The sequence below is a fragment of the Neolamprologus multifasciatus genome, chromosome 6, assembly GCF_963576455.1.
Source record: "Neolamprologus multifasciatus chromosome 6, fNeoMul1.2, whole genome shotgun sequence".
Classification (NCBI taxonomy): domain Eukaryota; kingdom Metazoa; phylum Chordata; class Actinopteri; order Cichliformes; family Cichlidae; genus Neolamprologus; species Neolamprologus multifasciatus.
In genome coordinates, this window is record NC_140444.1 from 1068136 (window position 1) to 1089448 (window position 21313).

The 21313-nt window shown below is 44.7% G+C and overlaps 1 protein-coding gene across 1 annotated transcript; it reads left to right on the forward strand.

Annotated features, from left to right (window-relative positions):
* The first annotated feature begins 1070 nt into the window (after window positions 1-1070).
* mtmr7b (myotubularin related protein 7b) lies at window positions 1071-16106 on the forward strand. The gene is made up of 14 exons (XM_085162035.1): window positions 1071-1397; window positions 2118-2243; window positions 4360-4519; window positions 4641-4798; window positions 5355-5483; window positions 6468-6602; window positions 6669-6801; window positions 7653-7762; window positions 8227-8352; window positions 8434-8483; window positions 8894-9094; window positions 9709-9843; window positions 12266-12392; window positions 13132-16106. Exons 1-14 carry the CDS (start codon window positions 1374-1376, stop codon window positions 13483-13485), a joined length of 1968 nt encoding a protein of 655 aa, XP_085018161.1. The 5' UTR covers window positions 1071-1373; the 3' UTR covers window positions 13486-16106.
* Window positions 16107-21313: the final 5207 nt, after the last annotated feature.

Here is a 21313-nt window from a genome sequence, read left to right on the forward strand (position 1 = left end):
TTCAAGACGTGAAATCACAACCTCTGTAATACCCTCAGAGAGAGAGAGAGAGAGAGAGAGAGAGAGAGAGAGCAGACATAATGTTGTACGATCACAGTAAAGAGCTCTTCTTCTGTTCTAGAGCTCATAACATGAAATCATAACCACCATTACACTGTTTGTCACACTGAAACCTGACTGCCACACACACACACACACACACACACACACACACACACACATTTACCCTAACCATCAAAAATGAATCCTAATCCTAACCCAACCCAACTGTAACCCAGAGTTACAGTTAATATTATTATTATTATTATTATTATTATTAACTGTAACCCTGACTCTAAAACCACCCTTTCAGCCTCAAAAATGTCTCCAATGTCGGGCACTTTGTCCCCATAAGTGACGTTTGGTCACGCTGGTGTAGTAGCGTGCTAACTTTCTGTCCTCACAAAGATGTCGAAACATGTACACACACGACACAATATTTAAACAACATTAAATCAAACTCACTTTAATAAAACAGCGTCAGTTTGAGGAATTAACGCATCCCCCCCCCCCCCGCACCCAATATAAACCCACTCGTGTTTAGAAACACGTTATTAAAATTACAAAATAAGAAATGTAGCGTGATACAAAGAGACAAAAGAGGACAGGAGTGTCTGAATATATGACACACAGCAGTAAATACTAAACATTTATATAAAGGAAACAAAAACACGATTATTACATCAGAAACAAACAAACAAACAAACAAATACAAGCTAAGGTTTGCGCACGCGCCCTTGCGGTTTGGCGCGCACGAGCCTGGCAAGATATGTAAATCAATTTCACCAAAATAAGAAAAAAATCCCACTTTTTACCTTTCAAAATAAACCGCAGGTTTCCTTTTGATTTCACCATAAATCAATAAATTCAAAAATAATATTTTAAGAAGTTGTAAAAGTTATACGAATAAAAGTTTTTAAACAGCACCTTTCACTAAAGATGGACTGCCGCTGCTGCTAACGTTAAGGAACGTGTATTAGTCTACATTTTATTTTGAAAGGCATCGCCGGATGTTATGAATGCTGACGCGATAGTGGTGTCGGGAGCAGCTATAAGGGGCTCTGTTAGCGGCCGGGAGAAGCGGTGGGAGCTCGGGTGCTGGCGGTCTTCGGTGACACGGACTCGGTTTTGTGTCGTTTAGGCTAACCGAACCGGGACACGAAGGGACGGAGGTCATGGGAGTCGCTCCGGGGCAGCTCTGGAGCAGCCGCAGCGGGGAACACGGCTCATCTGTCGGCGTGAAGCAGGGAATTTAACCGCTGGCGAGGATAAAGGAAAACGTCGGGCCACTGTCTCCATCACCTCCTCCACCTCCGCTGTGTCAGCCGGCAGTGATGGAGCACATACGGACACCGAAGGTGAGATCATATTTAAATAAATAAAATAAAATAAATAAATGATGATGATGAGCAGCGGAGGCGGCGCGCGCGACCAGCAGAACGTGAGAGGCTAACAGTGCGTGTCCGATAATGGAAACAGCCCCAACGTTAGCCGTAAACACCTGCCGCGTGTGGCTGTAACGGTGCTCCCACGCAGCCCGTTAATTTCATCTTAATTATTATTCTTAATAATCAGCACGAGCACATCTGCACATGCATGAGTCAGCACTGCGCTGCTGACCTCCATCTTCCTCCTCATATGACTCCTTTCTCCTTTAAAACGCATCATCATCATCATCATCTGTTTATGGAGGGTTAGAGAGAGTTAGCGGTCCTCACACAGTCTGCCTGACACTACGGAAATATTTATATAATACTTATTAATAAAAGCTTTTCTCTGCGTACACAACCAGATTTACCTGCTCTTCACCGGATGTCACAGTTTTAGACCCACTGTGGAGATCACGCGGAGAAATCCGGCTTAAACGGGCTTCAGCGTGTAGTTAAAGGAGACAGTCTGTGCATTTTCCCAGTTTTTGGCCTTTTTGTGCATAATAATGTATTTAAAGCTTGAGTAACCTCGCGCATGCTCACCTCTCAGGTGATCTGGAGGAAAACATTACACAGAGTGTCGTGCAGACACACAGGATGCTTTGATCAGTGGATGTGGTTGACGTGTGCGTCTCTGACTTTGTTCAGGTGGAAAACGTCCGTCTGCTGGACCGGTCGTCAGGCCAGAGAAAGGCCAGCGTCGGGACTCTGTACCTCTCTGCCACGCACGCCATCTTTGTGGAGAACAACCCGGAGACGCGCAAGGAGACATGGGTAACCTGCAACATAATAATAATTGTACCCACCTTCACTCACGACCACATTGTTACCCGTCGAGCTCTCAGATTAGTATGAGGCACTGCTCACTGTTCATAGACATAAACTACACCTTTATTGGCTGCCACTTCCAAGCACATTGTGCGCTGTCTGTCCTGCTTGCTACACAACAACATTCAATATTTAGTATTTACTGCTGTTTACACTCAGCTAGATTAATGCGATGGTGTTGTGTTTAGTATGTTGCTCTGTTTGTTTTTGCTTATTTTCTCTCAACAGGTGATCCAGGAGATTGTTTTTTCTCTTCTTTCTCTTTTTAAGTTTCCTTTCTCACTGTCCCTCTTCCTGTTTTTCTTTTCCTTCATCTTTCTTTCTCCCTTTCCTATCCCTCACTCATGTCTGTCTCGTCTGTAAAGACTGAAAATAAAATAAAATAAATAATAACAACAAAGGTCGATCAAATGGACCAATACAGCAATGCCGTGATGATGCATTTGGCAAAGTAAATCCATCGGGTCTCCTTGTTGGTCTTCAGACAACAATTCTGACGGCTAAAGAACCAAATGGGACAGAAAAAAAACAAAAGATTAGTATGAGGCAAAGCCTGGACGCAGTGAGAGCTGCAGGACGCCGCGTTACCGATGGAAGACGCCATATTTGGATAAAAGAGCGTTAGCTGGCCGGGTTAGAAAATCGTACCACACAGCTGCTATCAGTGCTCAGTGACGTCCCAATAAAACCCTGAGTTTCACTCAGACTTCTTGGCTGGTTGTTCAGATAATTGCATTAAAAAGGCTCCAGCAGCACAAAGAACTCACAGGTTTGTGCAGCAGCCTGTAAACGTGATTCGTTCTGTTGTAAAGGTGGAGATGTTAACTGTGGAGCTCCAGCAGAGGCTGCAGGCAGGTTTCAGAGGCTGCAGGCAGCAGCCAGTACACGAGAAATGTGGAGTCTGAGAATAAATTTGGACTCCATCTGTAGAGCCTGGATTTCTCCAGCTGCGTGTCGGGCTGCAGAGATGCACACGGAAATATGAAGGTGTGTGTTGACAGAAATGTGATCCACAGAGAAACATTTATTTGACAGTGAAGGCATCATATTAATTACAAAGCCCTGAAAGAAGGAGGTTAAATATGGATCCTCAGAGTGGAAGCGAGACGAGAATGAAAGGTTTTTATGCTCAGATTAAAGCAGCAGCTTGCAGAAGCTGTGCTGAGTTCTCACTCAGATTCAGATTTCTGTTTGAAAAGCAGGATTTCTCATGCAGGCAGAGATTTCCTGCCAGTTTGGTGAATCCTGTCTGAGCAGAAGCAGGAAAAGAAATAATAATCTGTGTTTATGCAGCTCCTCGCCTCCTCTGCTGTTAGCTGCACATTCATCGTGATGAGGAGCGGCGTAGCTTCATCTGGGACATCACTGACATCAGTGGTGTGCAGTGTTTTCACAGAATTCCGGGGGCTGGGTGGTTTTCCAGACACGGGAAGAAAAGATGCCACCCTCCCCCCTCTTAGGAGTCGGCCTCGTCCCCGTGGACCTGAGTGGATGATGAAGAGATGCAGGCGTGTCACATTTCACTCAGCAGGCTCAGGCTGGATTAGCAGAAACAAAGACGGAGCGAGGTGTAGGTTAGCTCTCCTTCACAGCACAGCAGCTGATTTTGTTCTGATTAAAACTGCTGCGTCTGATTGGCTCTGACCCAAACCAGTTCATGTCAGTTCAGTGTTGGTCTCCACACGTGTGTCTTTTATCTCATGTTGGTTGAATTCCCATAAGTCTTCCCTCCAAATAGTCCAAAAAACCCAAAGAAACTATGAATACGAACACAAACGGCCGACAGTGAACGCAGCTTCTCCTCTAACTACCACAGAGGCGAACCGGCCTATCAGAGGCAGAGCTGCAGCAAAGTTTCATGAGGTTTGTAACTCCAGCAAATGAGGAGAAGAACCCAGCACAGCTGTACTTCCTGTGGGCCGGGCACTTCCTGTTAGGAAATCTGAGAGGCTACGCTCACAAGGCCACGGCGGGCGGCTCATCTCCATGATGGGTGTGCTTTACAGTGTTCTGTGCTTGGCGATGCAGGTGTACAGGAAGTAACTGTGCGTGTGTGTTACAGGTATTGCACAGCATGGTGAGCAGTGTGGAGAGGCCGCCCACCCCCTCAGGAGGTCAGCTGATCCTTCGCTGTAAGGACTTCCGGATCTTCCAGATATTCATCCCACAGGAGAGAGACTGCTTGGACGTCCACGCCTCATTGGCCAGACTGTCACGGCCAGGTGTGTGTGTGTGTGTGTGTGTGTGTGTGTGTGTGTCCGTGTGTCCGTGTGTGTGTGTGTGTGTGTGCGTGTGTGTGTGTGTACATGTAAAACAGATTTTTACATCCTCGTCTCCCCTCAGAGAAGTACAGCGAGCTCTACTGTCTGTCCTTTAACCCCAACGTGAACAAAGAGGAGAGGGAGGAGTCGTGGAACTTCATCGACCTCGCGGCCGACTACAAGAGGATGGGCGTCCCTAACAACCTGTGGGTTGCCACGGCAGCAAACAGCGAATACAGGGTCAGTCGTGATCATGTGACACAATGTTGTTCGAGAGATAACGAGTACATTTCTGCACTTTGACACGAAGCTGCTGCTTATACGCCGACGGCTCTGAGAGCTCGGCGCCTCCAGACGCCGTCCCCATCGGTCTCCTCTGTTTTCTCCTCGTTTCATGTGTTTGTGCAGTTTGCAGAGCTTCGTCTCTGCTGCGTCTAAACCTGTGAATATTTGTCTCTTTAAGTCAGTCAGTAGCTTTATAAGGTTTGGTAGATTAGCTCAAACGAGCCTCCCTCCAGCCTCACAGCTCATCATCAGCTACGTCACAGCACCACCATCCAGCTCAGGGTCCAGTCAGGCTTCCAGGTCACCCGTGGTGTTGACGGTCTCTGAATATTTCATCAGGAAGGAGCAGAAATATTCTCAGAGGGACGATTTTAGCAAAGCAGCTGTTTGTCTCAGTCTGCGGCGTTTGTGCCGAATCATCGTAACATGATGTTTAAAATGCACCATGTGAGCTTAAACACTGTGTGTGTGTGTGTGTGTGTGTGTGTGTGTGTGTGTGTGTGTCCTGTAGGTGTGTGATACATACCCTTCAGAGCTGTTTGTTCCAAAGTCGGCCACGCCCGCCATCATCGTGGGCAGCTCGAGGTTCAGAAGTCGAGGACGATTTCCTGCTTTGTCGTACTTCCACCAGGACACACTGGTCAGACACACACACGTTTGTATTTATATCCTCGTGGGGACATCTCATTGACATTATGCTTTCACTAGCCGCTTACCTTAAACCATAAAGTAACTGACACCCTGACACTAAAACCACATCTAAAAAACAAACAGGGATTAAAAGCTCTGTATCCCCTCCATGTGTATAGGCATATGTAAGACTGTGGATGCATGATGCAAACAAAGGAAGAGCACATAAGTGGGGGGGAGGGAGGGAAGGGAGAACAAGGGTCCAGTCGGCCGCTTGCACTGTGCACCTAAGCTTAAAACAAGTATAACTAAACCACAATCTCCTGCCTAACCATAAACTAACTGTCACTCTGACACCAAAACCACGTTCTGAGTCTCAAAAAGGCTTCAAACTCGTGGTCCCCACGAGGGCTGTTTGTCCCCACAAGTAATGGTAAATGGCCTGTATATGTATAACACTTTACTCAGTCTCTAAGGACCCCAAAGCACTTTACACAACCAGTCATCCACCCATTCACACACTGGTGATGAAGCTACATTGTAGCCACAGCCACCCTGGGGCGCACTGACAGAGGTGAGGCTGCCGGACACTGACCTCTGACCTCCACCAGTAGACACAACGACTGAGACTGTCGGAGCCCGGGGCTCGAACCGGCAACCTTCCGATAACAAGGCGAACTCCCAACTCTTGAGCCACGATCGCCCCTTAAGTATAGTAAACTTGCAATTTTTGGTCCCCACAAAGATGTTAACACCCGTCCACACACACAGCTACTTACCCTAACCATAACCCGACTGTCAGCCTGACACTAAAACCACGTTTTGAGCCCCAAAAATGCCTCCAAGCTCGTGAGGACGGCTCTTTGTCCCCATAAGTATGGTAGCAATTTTTTTTGGTCCTCACAAAGATGTGTAAATAGCCACACACACACACACAGACACACACACACACACACAGGAAGGTGGGATTCTGAGTGTGTTCTACGCGCTGCAGGCCGCCGTGTGCCGCTGCAGTCAGCCGCTGTCGGGCTTCAGCGGGCGCTGTCAGGAGGACGAGATGATGCTGCAGGCGCTGATGAAGTCCAACCCTGGAAGTGACTACATCTACGTGGTGGATACCAGGCCCAAGGTAACACACACACACACACACACAGATGAAGAGGTGTTGTGACTAACGGAGTGTGTGTGCGTGCAGCTGAACGCGATGGCGAATCGAGCGGCAGGTAAAGGCTACGAGAACGAGGACCACTACACCAACATCAAGCTGCAGTTCATCGGCATCGAAAACATTCACGTGATGAGGAGCAGCCAGCAGAAGATCGTCGACGGTAACCGTGTGTGTGTGTGTGTGTGTGCGCGTGTGTGTGCATGTGCGCGCGTGTGTGTGTGTGTGTGCATGTGCGCGCGTGTGTGTGTGTGTGTGTGCATGTGCGTGCGTGCGTGCGTGCGTGCGTGTGTGTGTGCATGTGCGTGTGTGTGTGCGCGTGTGTGTGGTAAAGAAACAGCAAACAGAGTAATGAGGAAGAAATGTTTAGCTTTCCAAACGATCAGTAAATACAGACTTCCTCTGACTGCACATTCTCTCTCTCTCCCCCGTCTCTCTCTCTCTCTCTCTCTCTCTCTGCCTCTCTCTCTCTCTCTCTCTCTCTCTGCCTCTCTCTCTCTCTCTTGCTCTCTCCCCCCCCCTCTCTCTGCCTCTCTCTCTCTCTCTTGCTCTCTCCCCCCCCCTCTCTCTCCCCCGTCTCTCTCTCTCTCTCTCTCTCTGCCTCTCTCTCTCTCTCTCTCTCTCTCTGCCTCTCTCTCTCTCTCTTGCTCTCTCCCCCCCCTCTCTCTCCCTCTCTCTCTCTCCCCCGTCTCTCTCCCTCTCTCTCTCTCTCTCTCTCCCCCCCTCTCTTGCTCTCTCCCCCTGTCTCTCTCCCCCCCTCTCTCTCTCTCTCCCTCTCTCTCTCTCTCTCTCCCCCCTACCTCTCTCTCTCTCTCTCTCCCCCTCCCTCTCTCTCTCTCTCCCCCCCTGTCTCTCTCCCCCCCCCTGTCTCTCTCCCCCCCCTGTCTCTCTCTCCCCCCCCCTGTCTCTCTCCCCCCTCTCTCTCCCTCCCCCTCTCTCTCTCTCTCCCCCCCCTCTCTCTCCCTCTCTCTCTCCCCCCCTCTCCCTCTCTCCCCCCCCCTCTCTCTCTCTCAGTGGGGGAAATGCGATCTCCGTCCATGACAGACTTCCTGTGGGGGCTGGAGAACTCTGGTTGGCTCAAACACATCAAAGCTGTACTGGATGCCGGCGTCTTCGTAGCCCGGGTGTGTGCACGCACTTGCACGCGCTCAGCAGAGCTAATGCTTCATTAACTAGCGGTCGCTCGGGGGGGGGGGGGTCTCAGTCAGGTTCAGTTGATGCTTCGTCATCAAACCGATGGATGATGTCACGACTTTATTTATCAGACGTGAGAAATAAAAACATGAATGTTGTTGATGATACGAGGTCGGGGCCTCGCGGTGGGGATGGTCAAAGTGGACGCGCTGTGCGTGTGGTGGAGGTCACCCAGCGTGGCTGACGGGCAGGTGGGCTTTACTACGCTACATGTAAATGCATCCACAGGTAGAGCTGTGCACACCTCAGCCTCTGCTCTGATTGGATTTGCTCGCCTCACGGTAACCCGCCGTGTTCTGTTTTTTAAAAACGTGGTCATTAATCAGGACTTTGTCAGCTTCAGCAGTCGCAGCTCCATCAGGCACTAAAGTCAGACTCTCTGCGCTCTCTCCAGGCGGTGGCGGACGAAGGCGTCAGCGTGCTGGTCCACTGCTCAGACGGCTGGGACAGGACCGCCCAGGCCTGCTCTGTGGCCAGCATCCTGCTGGACCCGAACTACAGGACCATCAGAGGCCTCATGGTAACGCAGACGGCCGCGCTGACGATCGCCTGTTCTTCCTCTGACGTCTCACATCCATACCTCCTCCTCTTCTTCTTCTAGGTGCTGATAGAGAGAGACTGGGTGTCGTTTGGCCACAAGTTCTCACACAGGTCAGTAACTTTGAGTCTGCTCTCATTCGGACGCTTCTCTTGCATCTTTCTGTCCACATTTAGTCCACGATAAAGATGTTTCACACACTTACGGCGTGGGGAAAACCATGAGGAAGAAGAAGAGGGCGGCGGTGCCAGTTCTGTAATGAGCTCTGAGGTTGAAACTGAAAGAGAAGCTGAAGACGAGGGTTGATCCAAACAATCAAAACGACTTTCACTTCAAAGGAAAACAGAAGAACCTCAGTTCTGTTTCAATCTCATGAGTGTAGAGACGCGACCACAAACGTGAGACATCAGACGTGATGACGGTTCATTAGTTTCTGTTAGTGATGTCAAGCTTACCTGTACAGGTGACATTCAGCAAGAGCATCAACAGTTTAATTACTCGTTCATATTTATGTGCCGCGCAGGTACGCTCACCTGGACAGAGATCCCAAAGAGGTGTCCCCCGTCATCGACCAGTTCCTGGAGTGCGTGTGGCAGCTGTCAGAGCAGTTCCCGTGTGCCTTTGAGTTCAACGAGCGCTTCCTCATCGCCATCCACACTCACGTGTACTCGTGTCAGTATGGGACCTTCCTGGGAAACAGCCAGAAGGAGCGTCGGGACATGAGGTGAGGACGAGCGTCCTGGGTTCACAGGCTCTTACTTTTCAGGGTCTGAATAGATTTAAGAAATCAGTTTATGTGACGGATCCAAAGAGGAAAAAGTAGAAACCAGCGACTGATGCTGTGGGAACTCCAGGCCTCGAGCGCCGGCGTCCTGCAGATCTCACCCTGGGTCACATGATTGGTTCATTCCTGGGCCTCTGGAGAACTTCACGACCTTTAAATCAGCCGTGTTGGATGAAGACACATCTGAGAGCTGCAGGACACTCGAGGAGCTCCCTCTCCTGTGTTAAAGGAAGAAAATCAGTCGTAGCTTTTATGTAAATGAGATGAGACAGAATGTGTTCGTGGACTGATGACCTCACAGTCCTGTCTGTGGGGACATCTGCCCGCCGCTCGCTTTTATTTAAGGAAGTAAGAAACAGGAAGTGCAGAAACCTGAAATGTTTTTAATGAGGAACAGTCCGCCGTTCATCACCTGCCACTCCTCGTCACAGACCACAATGTTTTCATCGCTACAACAGCTCATGTCTGCAGGCGACGGCGAGCACGCCGCTTATAATCCAGTTTTATTCGTATCTGTGTCACGGAGGTAAAGGCTGTGCGATGTGTGTCTGCAGGCTTCATGAGCGCACTCACTCGGTGTGGCCTCAGCTGTGGAAGGACCGAGGCGAGTACACCAACCCTCTGTACAAGGCCGAGCAGAGCCAGAGTCAGGGCGTGCTGAGACCCAACACCTCCCCCTACTGCTTCAAGTGAGTCACTGCAGCAAAGACGCCAACATAACCGCGTTCCCCCTCACAAAACAGGAAGTGTAGTCCTGGTTCAGTCCAGCCGGCTGCGATTCCCAACAGTGTGTCTGTGGATCCTGATAGCTGGAAACATGATGATGATTCCTGTTAAATGTATTTATTTAAGCAGCAGCAGGTTAACGCTTTAAGACCAACCATAGAACCAAGTCTGCCAGAATTATAAATTATCTTTATTTTATTTTTATTTAATTTTTAATTTTTTTAAATTTAATTAAATTAATTTAATTTTTTTTTTTAATTTTAATTTTTTTTAATAAAAATATTTTTATTTTTACTTTTTATTTTTTAGAATTATCTTTATATTCTTACATGCTGTAGGGACACTTGTTTTTTTGTTTTTTTTATTGATTAGCATTCAAATATCTCAGTGAATACAGAATAAAGATTACCACAAAGCAAGACAGCATGATCAAATTTCTTGTTCAGGTCCTGCTTTGTTTTGTAGAGAAAATCAATGTTTTTTGACATTTTTGTTTTCACTTGGTTTATGAGACTTCCAACAATCATCAATTATCACTCCAAGAAATTTATTCTCTTCACTCTTTCAATTTCAATTCCATTAACCCTGATTTTAGATACATTTTTCATTTGTCAAGTGCCAAAAATAACACATTTTGTTTATATTTAACGATAACTTATTTACATCAAACCAGTTTTTTAATATATTTAACTCCTTTTCCGCTGCAGTCAGAAGCTGTTCTGGGTTTTTACCTGAGCAACACAGAGTGGTGTCATCAGCAAACAACACACATTTTAACAGTTTGGGAACATTAAATATACCATTTATATATAATATGAATAATTTAGGGCCCAGCACAGAGCCCTGAGGAACACCACAAGTTACCTTCAACTGCTTAGATTTCAACGTATTGATTTCTGTCATCCAGGTAACTTTTTATTCACTTGTCTGCCATCCCTCTTATGCCATATCTCTCTAGTTTATTCATTAATATAGATCGTTTGTATCAAACGCCTTTTTTAAGTCTATAAAAACACCAACAGTATATTCCTTATTATCTGTAGCATTAGATATCCCTTCTACAAGTTCCATCACTGCCATCGACGTGGACCTTTTCACTCTAAAGCCATATTGGTTATCACTTAGGAGATTATGCTTCTCAATATATTTATCAAGTCTATTAACAAATAACTTTTTTCTAAATTTTTTGAGAACTGTGGGAGCAGTGATATTGGCCTGTAATTGGTAAACTGACATCTCTCCGTTTTTATTTCTTGACTCTGGAATTTCTTTTGCTAAATTAAAGCCAACATTTACAAAGAAATCATTAAATTCATTTGCAATGTCTTTAGTTTTATCAAGCACAATATCTTTATCTTTTTTAAAATAGTCTGGATAATTCTTATTTTTTGAACCCTTTTTGATTATACTATTTAATATCCTCCATGTTTCTTGTGTGTTACTTCTGCTTTGCTCCAATAATGTGTTAATATTCTTTCTTACTTGTGGGAGCATTTCAAGTTACTATACATCAATATAACCGTTATAGTCCAAATATTGTGCATTAAGTGAATAATAACTAGATAAATTGCAAAAAAGTGCAATAAACTACAAAACAATTGAAAATCATTTTTGTTTTTTTAACATATATTTCTAGTTAGAGAAATTTAAGAGGCTTATCCCTCAAAACTGTAAATACAAAAAAGTTGCACAAAATAGTTTCCCACCACAGGAAATTTATTTTGAGTGTCTTCATAGTTTTATTTTTGAAATACACCAATTTTTATACACTGCAGGAAAAACGAAAATAAATATTATAATGCAAATTTGCAAAAAAGCAGCATATGCATCAAAATAAACTATTTCCAGCAGTGCAATATGAGTCCTAAGCATCCCAGAAACCACACAGAAAGTCATAAAGTCAAACATGACTTTAAAAAAACACCGGTAAAACTACATTTTCCACGAAAATGACATCACTTCCTGTTTCGACCAGGTAATGGTGGACACGCGATAGTTCGCGCTGACGTCTATTCTAACGTAGGAAGTGTTACGAACAGCTGATCGGATCAGCAAAGCGTGTTTCTGGAATATTATGTTTTTGTTGCTGCAAGTGCTTTTTATGCAGTTTTTGCAAAGCTATATGTGGAAGGAAACTATGACCGAGGACAAGCTGATGGCATAAGATGTAAGTACAACTCCTCCGGTTTCATATGCAAAAAAAATTATTGCGCTACCTTACGTGGTTGCAGAGCTACCGGGATTTAAAAATAGTTACGCAAAACAGAGCGTGCTGCTCCAACCGGCTTTACAGGGTTAAAGGAAGCTGCACTGAGTTGCTGGTTTTGTCTCTGAAACAGGCGGAGAGTTTCTCTGCTTTTATATTTCACATTTATTCTCCTCCAGGATGTGGAAGGGTCTCTATAACCACGCTGAGAAATCGACGCCTCCCCGCCAGTCACCTGCCGACTTCCTGTCTGCCGTGAGGGAGGAGTCCCAGCAGCTGGAAGAGGAGCTGACCAATCACCAGGAGGTACCGCCAGGAGGAACCGCCCACCACCACCACCCGGGCTCCAGACAAGGCATACAACACACGACACGCCTGTTATGACACCAGCACAGATCGTTAACTTCAGCTTCGCTGCTTAAACTGCGACCGTCTACTTTGTAAAACTTTTTACCCCAAAAATTAAAAATAATTCAGCAGTTATTAAACCAATTTTAAAAAATCTGCAGAAGTTTCTAGATTAAATTTTTTAAATGTCTTATGTTGGTAGCAAAGACTGTATATAAAAGAAGGAAACTGGCTCTATATCTCAGAATTGGACATTAGCATGTTAGCATTAGCCGCCCTGTTGCGTAAAGGTTGCTGTATTTGGCTACCACAGACTGTGTCACACATACCTGATGTTAGCGCTCAGTAACATCTAACTGGACAGCCTGTTAGTCCAGTAACCTCACAGCCGACACGTTATTGGTCAGATGATGTCATTAAAAAGCTGCAACAGCACAAACACGCCGCAGAGGTCAAGTTCAGGGTTAGCTGAGGTGAATCAGTAAGCTAGCAACTACAGTCATGCTAAAAACACGTTTGTTTCTTCTGTAAAGTTTTAACAAAGGAGTCTATGGGTCACTGCTGGAGCCTCTAGTGGACGTGAGGGGAACTGCAGCTGGGCTGCAGCCTCGTTCTAACCTGTAACTCTGAGTGTTAATAAAGTTTTTCCAGTTACGAGTCCTCTCAGCTGATTGTAAGCTTCTTGTCGTCTGTGCAGAGGATCGCAGAGCTGACGGGGAAGCCGATCACCTGGGAGAAGATCGAGGTTCCCCGGAGGAGGACTAGCTGCCTGCTGCACAGGCACAGCGGGCCGGACCCGCCCACCTTATACAGAGAGCCAATCGCCAGCCTCGCACAGGACAGCAGTCACACACTTTCCTCTGCACCAGCCAATCAGAAGACTCACACCAAGGAGCCCGCACTCTCCCTGCCCTTAGGGCCACATGCCCAGCTCAAGAGTCACGACCCCGATGACCTCTCCACCTGCAGCGACCTGGAGTCGGGCGTGGCCGACCTCAGCAGCCGCTCATCCAGCGGCGGTGATGTCGGCAAGGACCCGGACTTGGAGTGACACGGACCGGATCGAAGGGACTCCGCTGGCTTTTATTAATATTTATTCACAGGACGGCGAGGTGACGTTTTCAGGTTAAAGGGAGAAACGTCGGCGGCGTTTGAGACGGAGGTGAAAACACGGTTTAACTTTTTTGGTTCACAGAACAGACGGGCTGCTTCAATTTAAATGTTGTTAGGTTACTGACATTTGTACTGAAACGCACAATTGCACAGTGACAGGAAGTCAGACACACGAGTTTAAAGCGATCAGAACAAACACACACGAGTTATTGTCTCTTCTTCTCTTCACTGAAGAGTCTGAAAACTTGTTTCCACACAGTCTTCCTCGTCCTGCCGTGCGGCATAACGGGCATAAAAGGTTTCACTGTAGCTCATGAAGCTGACCTGCTGCACGTGTTCAGCGTGGCCCTCGTTAGCTCGTCAGCTCGTCACAGCAATCACACCTGTGGGATCGTATTTGTGTGGACGACAGGCGGCCGTTTCCTCAGAGGGCTTCAGTCTGATCCTGGATCAGCGTCTGCTCAGTCTGAACAGCTTTGATTCAGTTCAAAACGACCCGCCCCCTTTAAGCCCCTGGTGGGCGGGGCTTCTACCACAGTTACTTTGGGAACACCGGGGAGATTTTTTATTAGAGACAAACGTAGTTTAAACTGTCACAATAACAGAAACCCACACACACTCTGACTGAAATGCTCCAACACACACACACACACACACACACACACACACACACAGACAGACACAGACACACACACACACACATATACATATAGACACACACTGATAGACACTTTCTCATCACCTTCTTAGCGACACGTTTATTTCAAAAGTTTAAAGGGACTGAAGAACAAACAGGTCAGTGTTTATTTATTTTTAGACTTTTGTGCTTTATTTGATTTTATTAAACTGTATTTAGATTTTGTGAGGAGCTGATGATGATGATGATGATGATGATGCTGTCGGTCCTTCAGATGAGAAAGTGGAAATGATGAACTCAGAGCAGTGTGTTAGTGTTCCTCTAAACTTTAATGTAACTCTGTACATTCCCACGTTAGACAGCAGCAGAGGTGTGTGTGCGCGCGTGTGTGTGTGCGTGTGTGTGTGTGTGTGTGTGTGTGTCTCTGTCACTGGGAGCTGGTGATAAACTGGCTCCACTTCCTCCTCTTGCTGCGTCCGTTTCTCTCTGCTGGGAATCCTAACTGGGACTCTGACCGACGCCTCCGTCCGCTGCTGGTTTATGGTGGGAGAAGTTTGACTTTAACTGATGCACTGATGACGAACGTTGAAAGCAGAGGCGTGACGTCTGTGATTGGATCTAAGGAGCTCGTCTCCTTGTTAAGTGGTACACTGTAGCCTGTGGTGTGTCTGTACGGTCGCTGTGTTTCCTGTATCCACTGATGTAAATGATCTCAGTAAATCCATATTAAAGAGAAAAACTCCCGTCCTCTCCTTCTTCCTCTGGAGGCCGAGCAGCCGTTTCATTTACGGCTCCTTACAGCGTATCTGTGTCCGTCCCACAGCAGGTTTGGGATCTTTAGTGGAATTTATTTATATATGCTTGAAGCACCTTTTATACCATTGACGGCCTGCACACGTCCTTGTTCCCGCTCTTTCTCCATAATGTGTTCGTGCTGCAGACATCAGCAAAGTTACAGTCACAGTACTTGCACATGTAGCTAGGGCTGAGGAAGAGGAGGAAACTCCAAATCCAGAGAAGGTGGAGACTTTAAATAACCAACAACAAGCAAAACATTCTGTGGAGAAGCAGCACCACACATCTGCAGGGTGAATATACCAAACCCAAGCTTCGTACCATTAGATCACACTGTCTGTACTGCAGACACTGAAGCTCTGAGCAGCCACGTCTTGCTAGCAAAGCTAACGACTGAGGTGATGTTGGTGAGTTTTTAGCTCTTCTTGCACTCAGTAGTTGGTTTAGCACACATGCTTTCTTCTTGGATATTCGAAAAGCTGAGTTTGCACCATAAACATTTTAAGGATGCCCTCAGCTGGGAAAGGGTGGAGTGCCCACTCCGGGTGGGGACGAGTTCCTGGTCCAAGTGGAGGAGTTTAAATATCTCGGTCTTGTTCACGAGTGACGGGAGATCGACAGACGGACTGCTGCTGCTGCAGCGATGTGGACGCTGCACCGGTCCGTCGTGGTGAAGAGAGCTGAGTGTAAAAGCGAAGCTCTCGATTTGGAGGTCGATCTACGTCCCTACCCGCACCTACGGTCACGAGCTGTGGGCAGTGACCGATCCCACAGCTCGTGGTTGTAGGTGCGGATGGCGTCTCTCATCTGTCTCTTCAGATGTTTTTAAAAAAGTAGATCGATTAAGGTTTTAAACAGACTATAAAATATACAAACGCTTTTATTCAAACACATTTCCCATTTAAAATAATAAAAAAACAACATGTTGACATTATGTGTAGTGTAACATTTTAATAAATTCAAAATATAATAAAACTATGAGATTCTTTACTATAAAAACAGACTAATAAACTGTATTAGTGTTGAACCACACTGAGGGTAAATGATTCATCTTTACACATGTAAATACTTTTTATTTGAAAGATTTCATGTAAATTTAAAGCTACAAATATATTATATTTTCTGTACCATAAAAAACTTCTCCATATTTTAATTACCAAAATTACAAACTGTTAAAGTTCCACTACTGTACGATATTTTTCTGTCAGATTATTTGTTTGTTTTGTTTTATTTTTACAGAATTACAGATTATTTCCCTTTTTAAACAATGCCTGTATTTGTATAGCACTTTACTCGTCCCTAAGGACCCCAAAGCGCTTCACACATCCAGTCATCCACACATTCACACACTGGTGATGGCAGCTACAGGGCCGTGCAGAGAGGTTTAAAGGGGCGGGTGCTCAAAGTTAAAAAGGGGCACATTGAACCAGGCTGAATAACAACAACACACATTCATCAAGAATCTAATATGGGATTGCATCATACTATATCACTGTTGTGAGGTGGCGACAAGGCAAAGCAAACGTAGCCGATGTTTTACCTGATGGGTACAATGTTGCTGTTGAGGGGTTGCTGCTGATAGTGCTGGAGGGCAGGGCTGTGCTGATCTGAGACTGTAGACAGTAAAAAGTCCATAGGAGAGATGGTAGCTGATTAACCAAGTGTCATGAGATAATAACAAAATGCAAAGATTGGTGACAGCGCTTGGAACCATAAGGACACAAAAACTGTGAGAAATAATTTAGGCTCTGCCTGTGAATCACTCTTTGCTTCTCTTCTTCCTTCCATCCCATCATCTCATATATCACTCTCCACTTGCTGTCTATCTGAGAACAAGGCACAACTTGCTATTGCAATAAACTATAATCTAATTATCCACACCTAACAACTCTTGCACTTAATCTATAATAAAATGATGACAGAAAAATGTTATAGCACTGCCTTTAGTAGCCTCACACAGCTCTACTGTTTCCTCCTCATGTCCTTACCAGCCATGTCTGGACAATGTTATATCATGAGTAATAATTTTTAAAAAATCCATCTAAATAAAACACACACATGCACGCACACACAGTGACATTTTAGACCTTCTTCAGAATACTGTATATACTATGGGCATCATGGTGCTGATCCAGAATCCTTACATTATTATTTATTACTAGAGCTACAATAATAAAGCAATGAGGAGGGAGAAGTAATAAATATGAAATAATGTATTTATGATGATTCACTATCCACTCTGTGCAGGGGCAAAGCTTATTACATTTTTAAACTGTAGAGATACAATAATTTTACTGCTGTAAAATCCAAATTTTGTCTTATTTAAAATATAAATCTAATATAATCTGCTTCTTAAAGTATGTTCTTTAAAACACAGCGTGTGTTTTTTAAAATATTATAATACTGCATAATTATGTGGACATGCACATTAGATCGTTTTTAGTGAAATATAATCCCACCAGAAAGGCAGGAAAAGCTCTGTAACCTACTCTAAAACTAAATATGTTCTAAATACTTTAAAACTAAATATGTTCCCTAAAACGGTGACAGAGCTACAGACCCATGACAGCCTTACACAGGTAGCCAGCAGCTATGACCAGCACTACTTGTGCAGTTAATAAAAGGACAGGTAATGTTTGTCACGCTGTTGCAAACACAGCATGCTCGTTTGTTTCAGTTCGTCAGTTGCAACAAGACAGCTTACCAACGTGTACGTAATAAGCTAATACTCCTGTGTGCTACACACTACAGTGTACGCTGTACACCTACTTACTGGTTTTGTCGCATCAGTCTGTGTCTCTGAGTTAACTTGTGTTTCTCCTACAGCTCCGGACCGCTAAAAATGCGCGTGCTCTTTGTGAGCTCGTTCCCGGCTCGTAACCAGCGCGTTCTGCCATCAAGAGCGATCATTGGTTCAATGTGATCATGTGACTGATGCAAGCCAGATCCTTTTATTTAGCAAAACTGTGATTAATAGTTAAATATTATTGTTGAGGGGCACAGACAGGACTCCGCACGCACACACACATAAAAAATAAATAAATAAAATTTTTTGTAAAAGTTGCCTCAACAAAAGGGCAATTTGGGGACCCATCAGGAAAGGGGCGGGTGCTCAAGCCCCTCCAGCCCCCCCTCTGCACGTGCCTGGGCAGCTACATTGTAGCCACAGCCACCCTGGGGCGCACTGACAGAGGTGAGGCTGCCGGACACTGGCGCCACCGGGCCCTCTGACATTTTTAAACAATGTACTGTACGTGTGAGATCAATGATATGAATGTAGCTGCTAAAACTGGTGGATATAAATCTTCACCTCAAAGTCCGTTCACATACAAGAAGAAGGGGAGTGAGCGGGTCGGCGCTCAGGGCACAGAGACTAAGTTGGCCTTAAACACACCCTTTATTTCCATGGCAACACAGACACAACCAGAATCACAAATACAGTTTAAAATCCACCTATACAATAAAAAGAGTTTCCAATACGCTAAAAACCCTGCCGGCAGAAATAACTAAATACTATCAAAACAAAAGCTACACAAATGTTTCCCATATGCTAAAATCCACCCCACCATCACCACCACCACAGTGCCATAATCCCACAGTCCAGCCACACGCGGGCAAATGTTCCTTATCTGAAACAGGAGAGGAATTTCTCTTCCGGGATGGAAACCACGCCGGCCAGAAGAACAAGGGGGCGGGGCTCCAGTCTCCTCCTGACAGCGCGTCACCGCCCCACTCCACACTTGAACACGGCCTCCCTCGTAGCACCGCCAGATGCAGGCAGAGGGACACCCCTGCCCTGCTGTGGATTGCGGGCATCGACACCCACTGTCGCTGTTCCTGCCGCTGGGACTGGATCGCCGTGTTCCGCTGGCCGATCCGTCGCCGAACGACTCGTGGCACCCCACAGTCAGGCAGCAGGTCCTTCGACACATATGCTGACTTGCAAACATTTATTTTTTCTCCTGCTCACCTTTCGTGCGTCGCTCTCTCCGTCTCTGCGCTCACTATCCCCCTTAACAGGTCAGTTTGGCGGCTGATAGGCCGGCTCGGGGAACGCCCCGCCTCACAGGTGCCTACAATTGTCTGCTTAGTCCACAGTGGATTAAAAGAATATTGTGCAACAACACTAAAATACACAATATAAATATGAGGATAAAACCATGCAAATAAAATCAACACTATGTACCAATAAACAGCCTGATCCAAAACAAAATATAAAAACAATTTTCCTTTTTGCTCTGTATATCGAGCCTTTGGCTCAGTATATACGGCAAAGTGCAGACTTAAAAGGGGTTTTAGTTTCTAAAATTGAACAACGAATAGGTCTCTTTGCAGATGATATAATTATATACCTACAGGATCCTGACACGACCTTTCCTCGGTTGATTAAAGCATTAAAATATTTTGGCAAAAACTCAGGATATAAATTAAATATCGTAAAGACTCAAGTACTCTGTCTGAATTGTTTTCCCAAAGAATCAATTCAAAATGAATATAAACTAAAATGGGACTCAAATAAGATCAAATATTTAGGTGTCTATCTAACTAGTGAAATAAGTACACTATACGAGGCAAATTATGTAAAGATTAGTAATACAATCCAAAAAGATTTGATTAAATGGGCTCCGCTTGTCATGGACCTTAGCTCAAGAATAGAGGTAATAAAAATGAATGTGCTTCCCCGACTACTGCATCTATTCACTTCATTGCCAGTCCATATACCAGATGGACAATTTGGTAGATGGGATAAATTAGTTAGTAGATTTATTTGGAAAGGGACAAAGCCAAGAATAAGATTTAAAATACTCCAGTTAAGAAAAGAAAAAGGAGGACTTGCCCTCCCGAATTTCAAGGAATATTTCTATGCAGCCCAGCTGAGATATATTGTTTACTGGTGTTCACCGGATTACACCTCAAAATGGAAGCATATGAAGATAAATTATTGCTTATCATGTCATCCACAAGCAAGATTGGGAGAAGAAACTATCCAGTCTACGAACACAAATCTCATTACTGAATTCACTATTAAACTCTGGTGGATTATAGTGAAGAAATATAGAATTATAGAAGACTGTAAATTGCTGATTTGGCCTGCATATTCTCGAAAATTCCAAAGTGGACAATGGGATAGTACATTTTTAAGATGGGTCAATAAAGGAATTACAGCAATGTGTACATTAATAGACGGGACAACATTCAAATCCTTCGAGAATCTACAGAGACAATTTGGACTGGATAAATCAGATTTATTTAGGTATTTTCAATTAAGACATTTTTACAATACAGAAATTAGGAAGAAGTTCTTGAGAGAAGGAAGCCATATAATAGAAATAATAACAGGTGCATATAAAAATCCTCCATCAAGAATTTTATCGAAATTATATAATGGCCTGCAAAATTTGAATAGGAATGAAACATTATATATCAAACAAAAGTGGGAATCGGAATTACATCTTGAGTTGTCAGAGGATGACTGGCGATCCGTATGTCTCACACAGCATAATTCCACTAGCTCTAGACGATGGAGAGAATATGGCTGGAAAAATGTGATTAGGTTCTTTATTACTCCTTATATCAAAAGCAAGCAGCTGAAAACACCCCAACAATGCTGGAGATTATGTGGAGACTGGGACGCCAATCATTCTCATGTGTTTTGGAAGTGTAAAAATATCAAACCTTACTGGGAAAGCATTGCGGTAACAATGACGAAAGTGCTGGGGTATGACGTGCTGTGTGAGGCACGAGTAATGTATTTTGGAATATGGGAAAATGTAAGAAAGGAGGACCATTACTTGTTTAAAATGATGTTGTTGTCAAGCAAAAAGGTAATAACAAAAAACTGGCTGAAAAGTGACCCTTTAAAATTGGAAGAATGGACTGATGTAATCGAGGACATATATATAATGGAGAAAATGACCTACACTTTGAGACTGAAATCTGACAAACACCGAAAACAGTGGACAAAATGGATAGCTTATAAGACTCATTCAGCCCCATAGGGCAGGGACCTCTCCTTGTTGTTGTTGTTTTTTTGTTTTTTTTTCCCCTTTTCCCTTCTTCCACAGATTGGGTGTCCTTTATTTATTTATTTATTTTATTTTTTTGTGTTCTTTTTTTCGTGTTTTTGTTTGTATGTACTATAAAATTGGAAAAAGTACAAAATAAAAAGTAAAAAAACAAAAAAAACAAAACAATTTTCCACTGTGTGACATGAACTCCAAACTCACTGAGTGTTACCAGTAGGGATGCACCGATACCGATACTGGTATCGGGGCCGATAATGTAAAATGTGCGTGTACTCATACTCGTAAAAGTTAACCGATACCAACTTATT

Coding starts and splice junctions, on each gene's coding strand:
- mtmr7b (XM_085162035.1), top strand. CDS start 1,374: ATGGAGCACATACGGACACCGAAG. Junction 5,484..6,467: donor ACTTCCACCAGGACACACTG/GTCAGACACACA, acceptor TACGCGCTGCAG/GCCGCCGTGTGCCGCTGCAG. Junction 8,484..8,893: donor GGCCACAAGTTCTCACACAG/GTCAGTAACTTT, acceptor TGTGCCGCGCAG/GTACGCTCACCTGGACAGAG.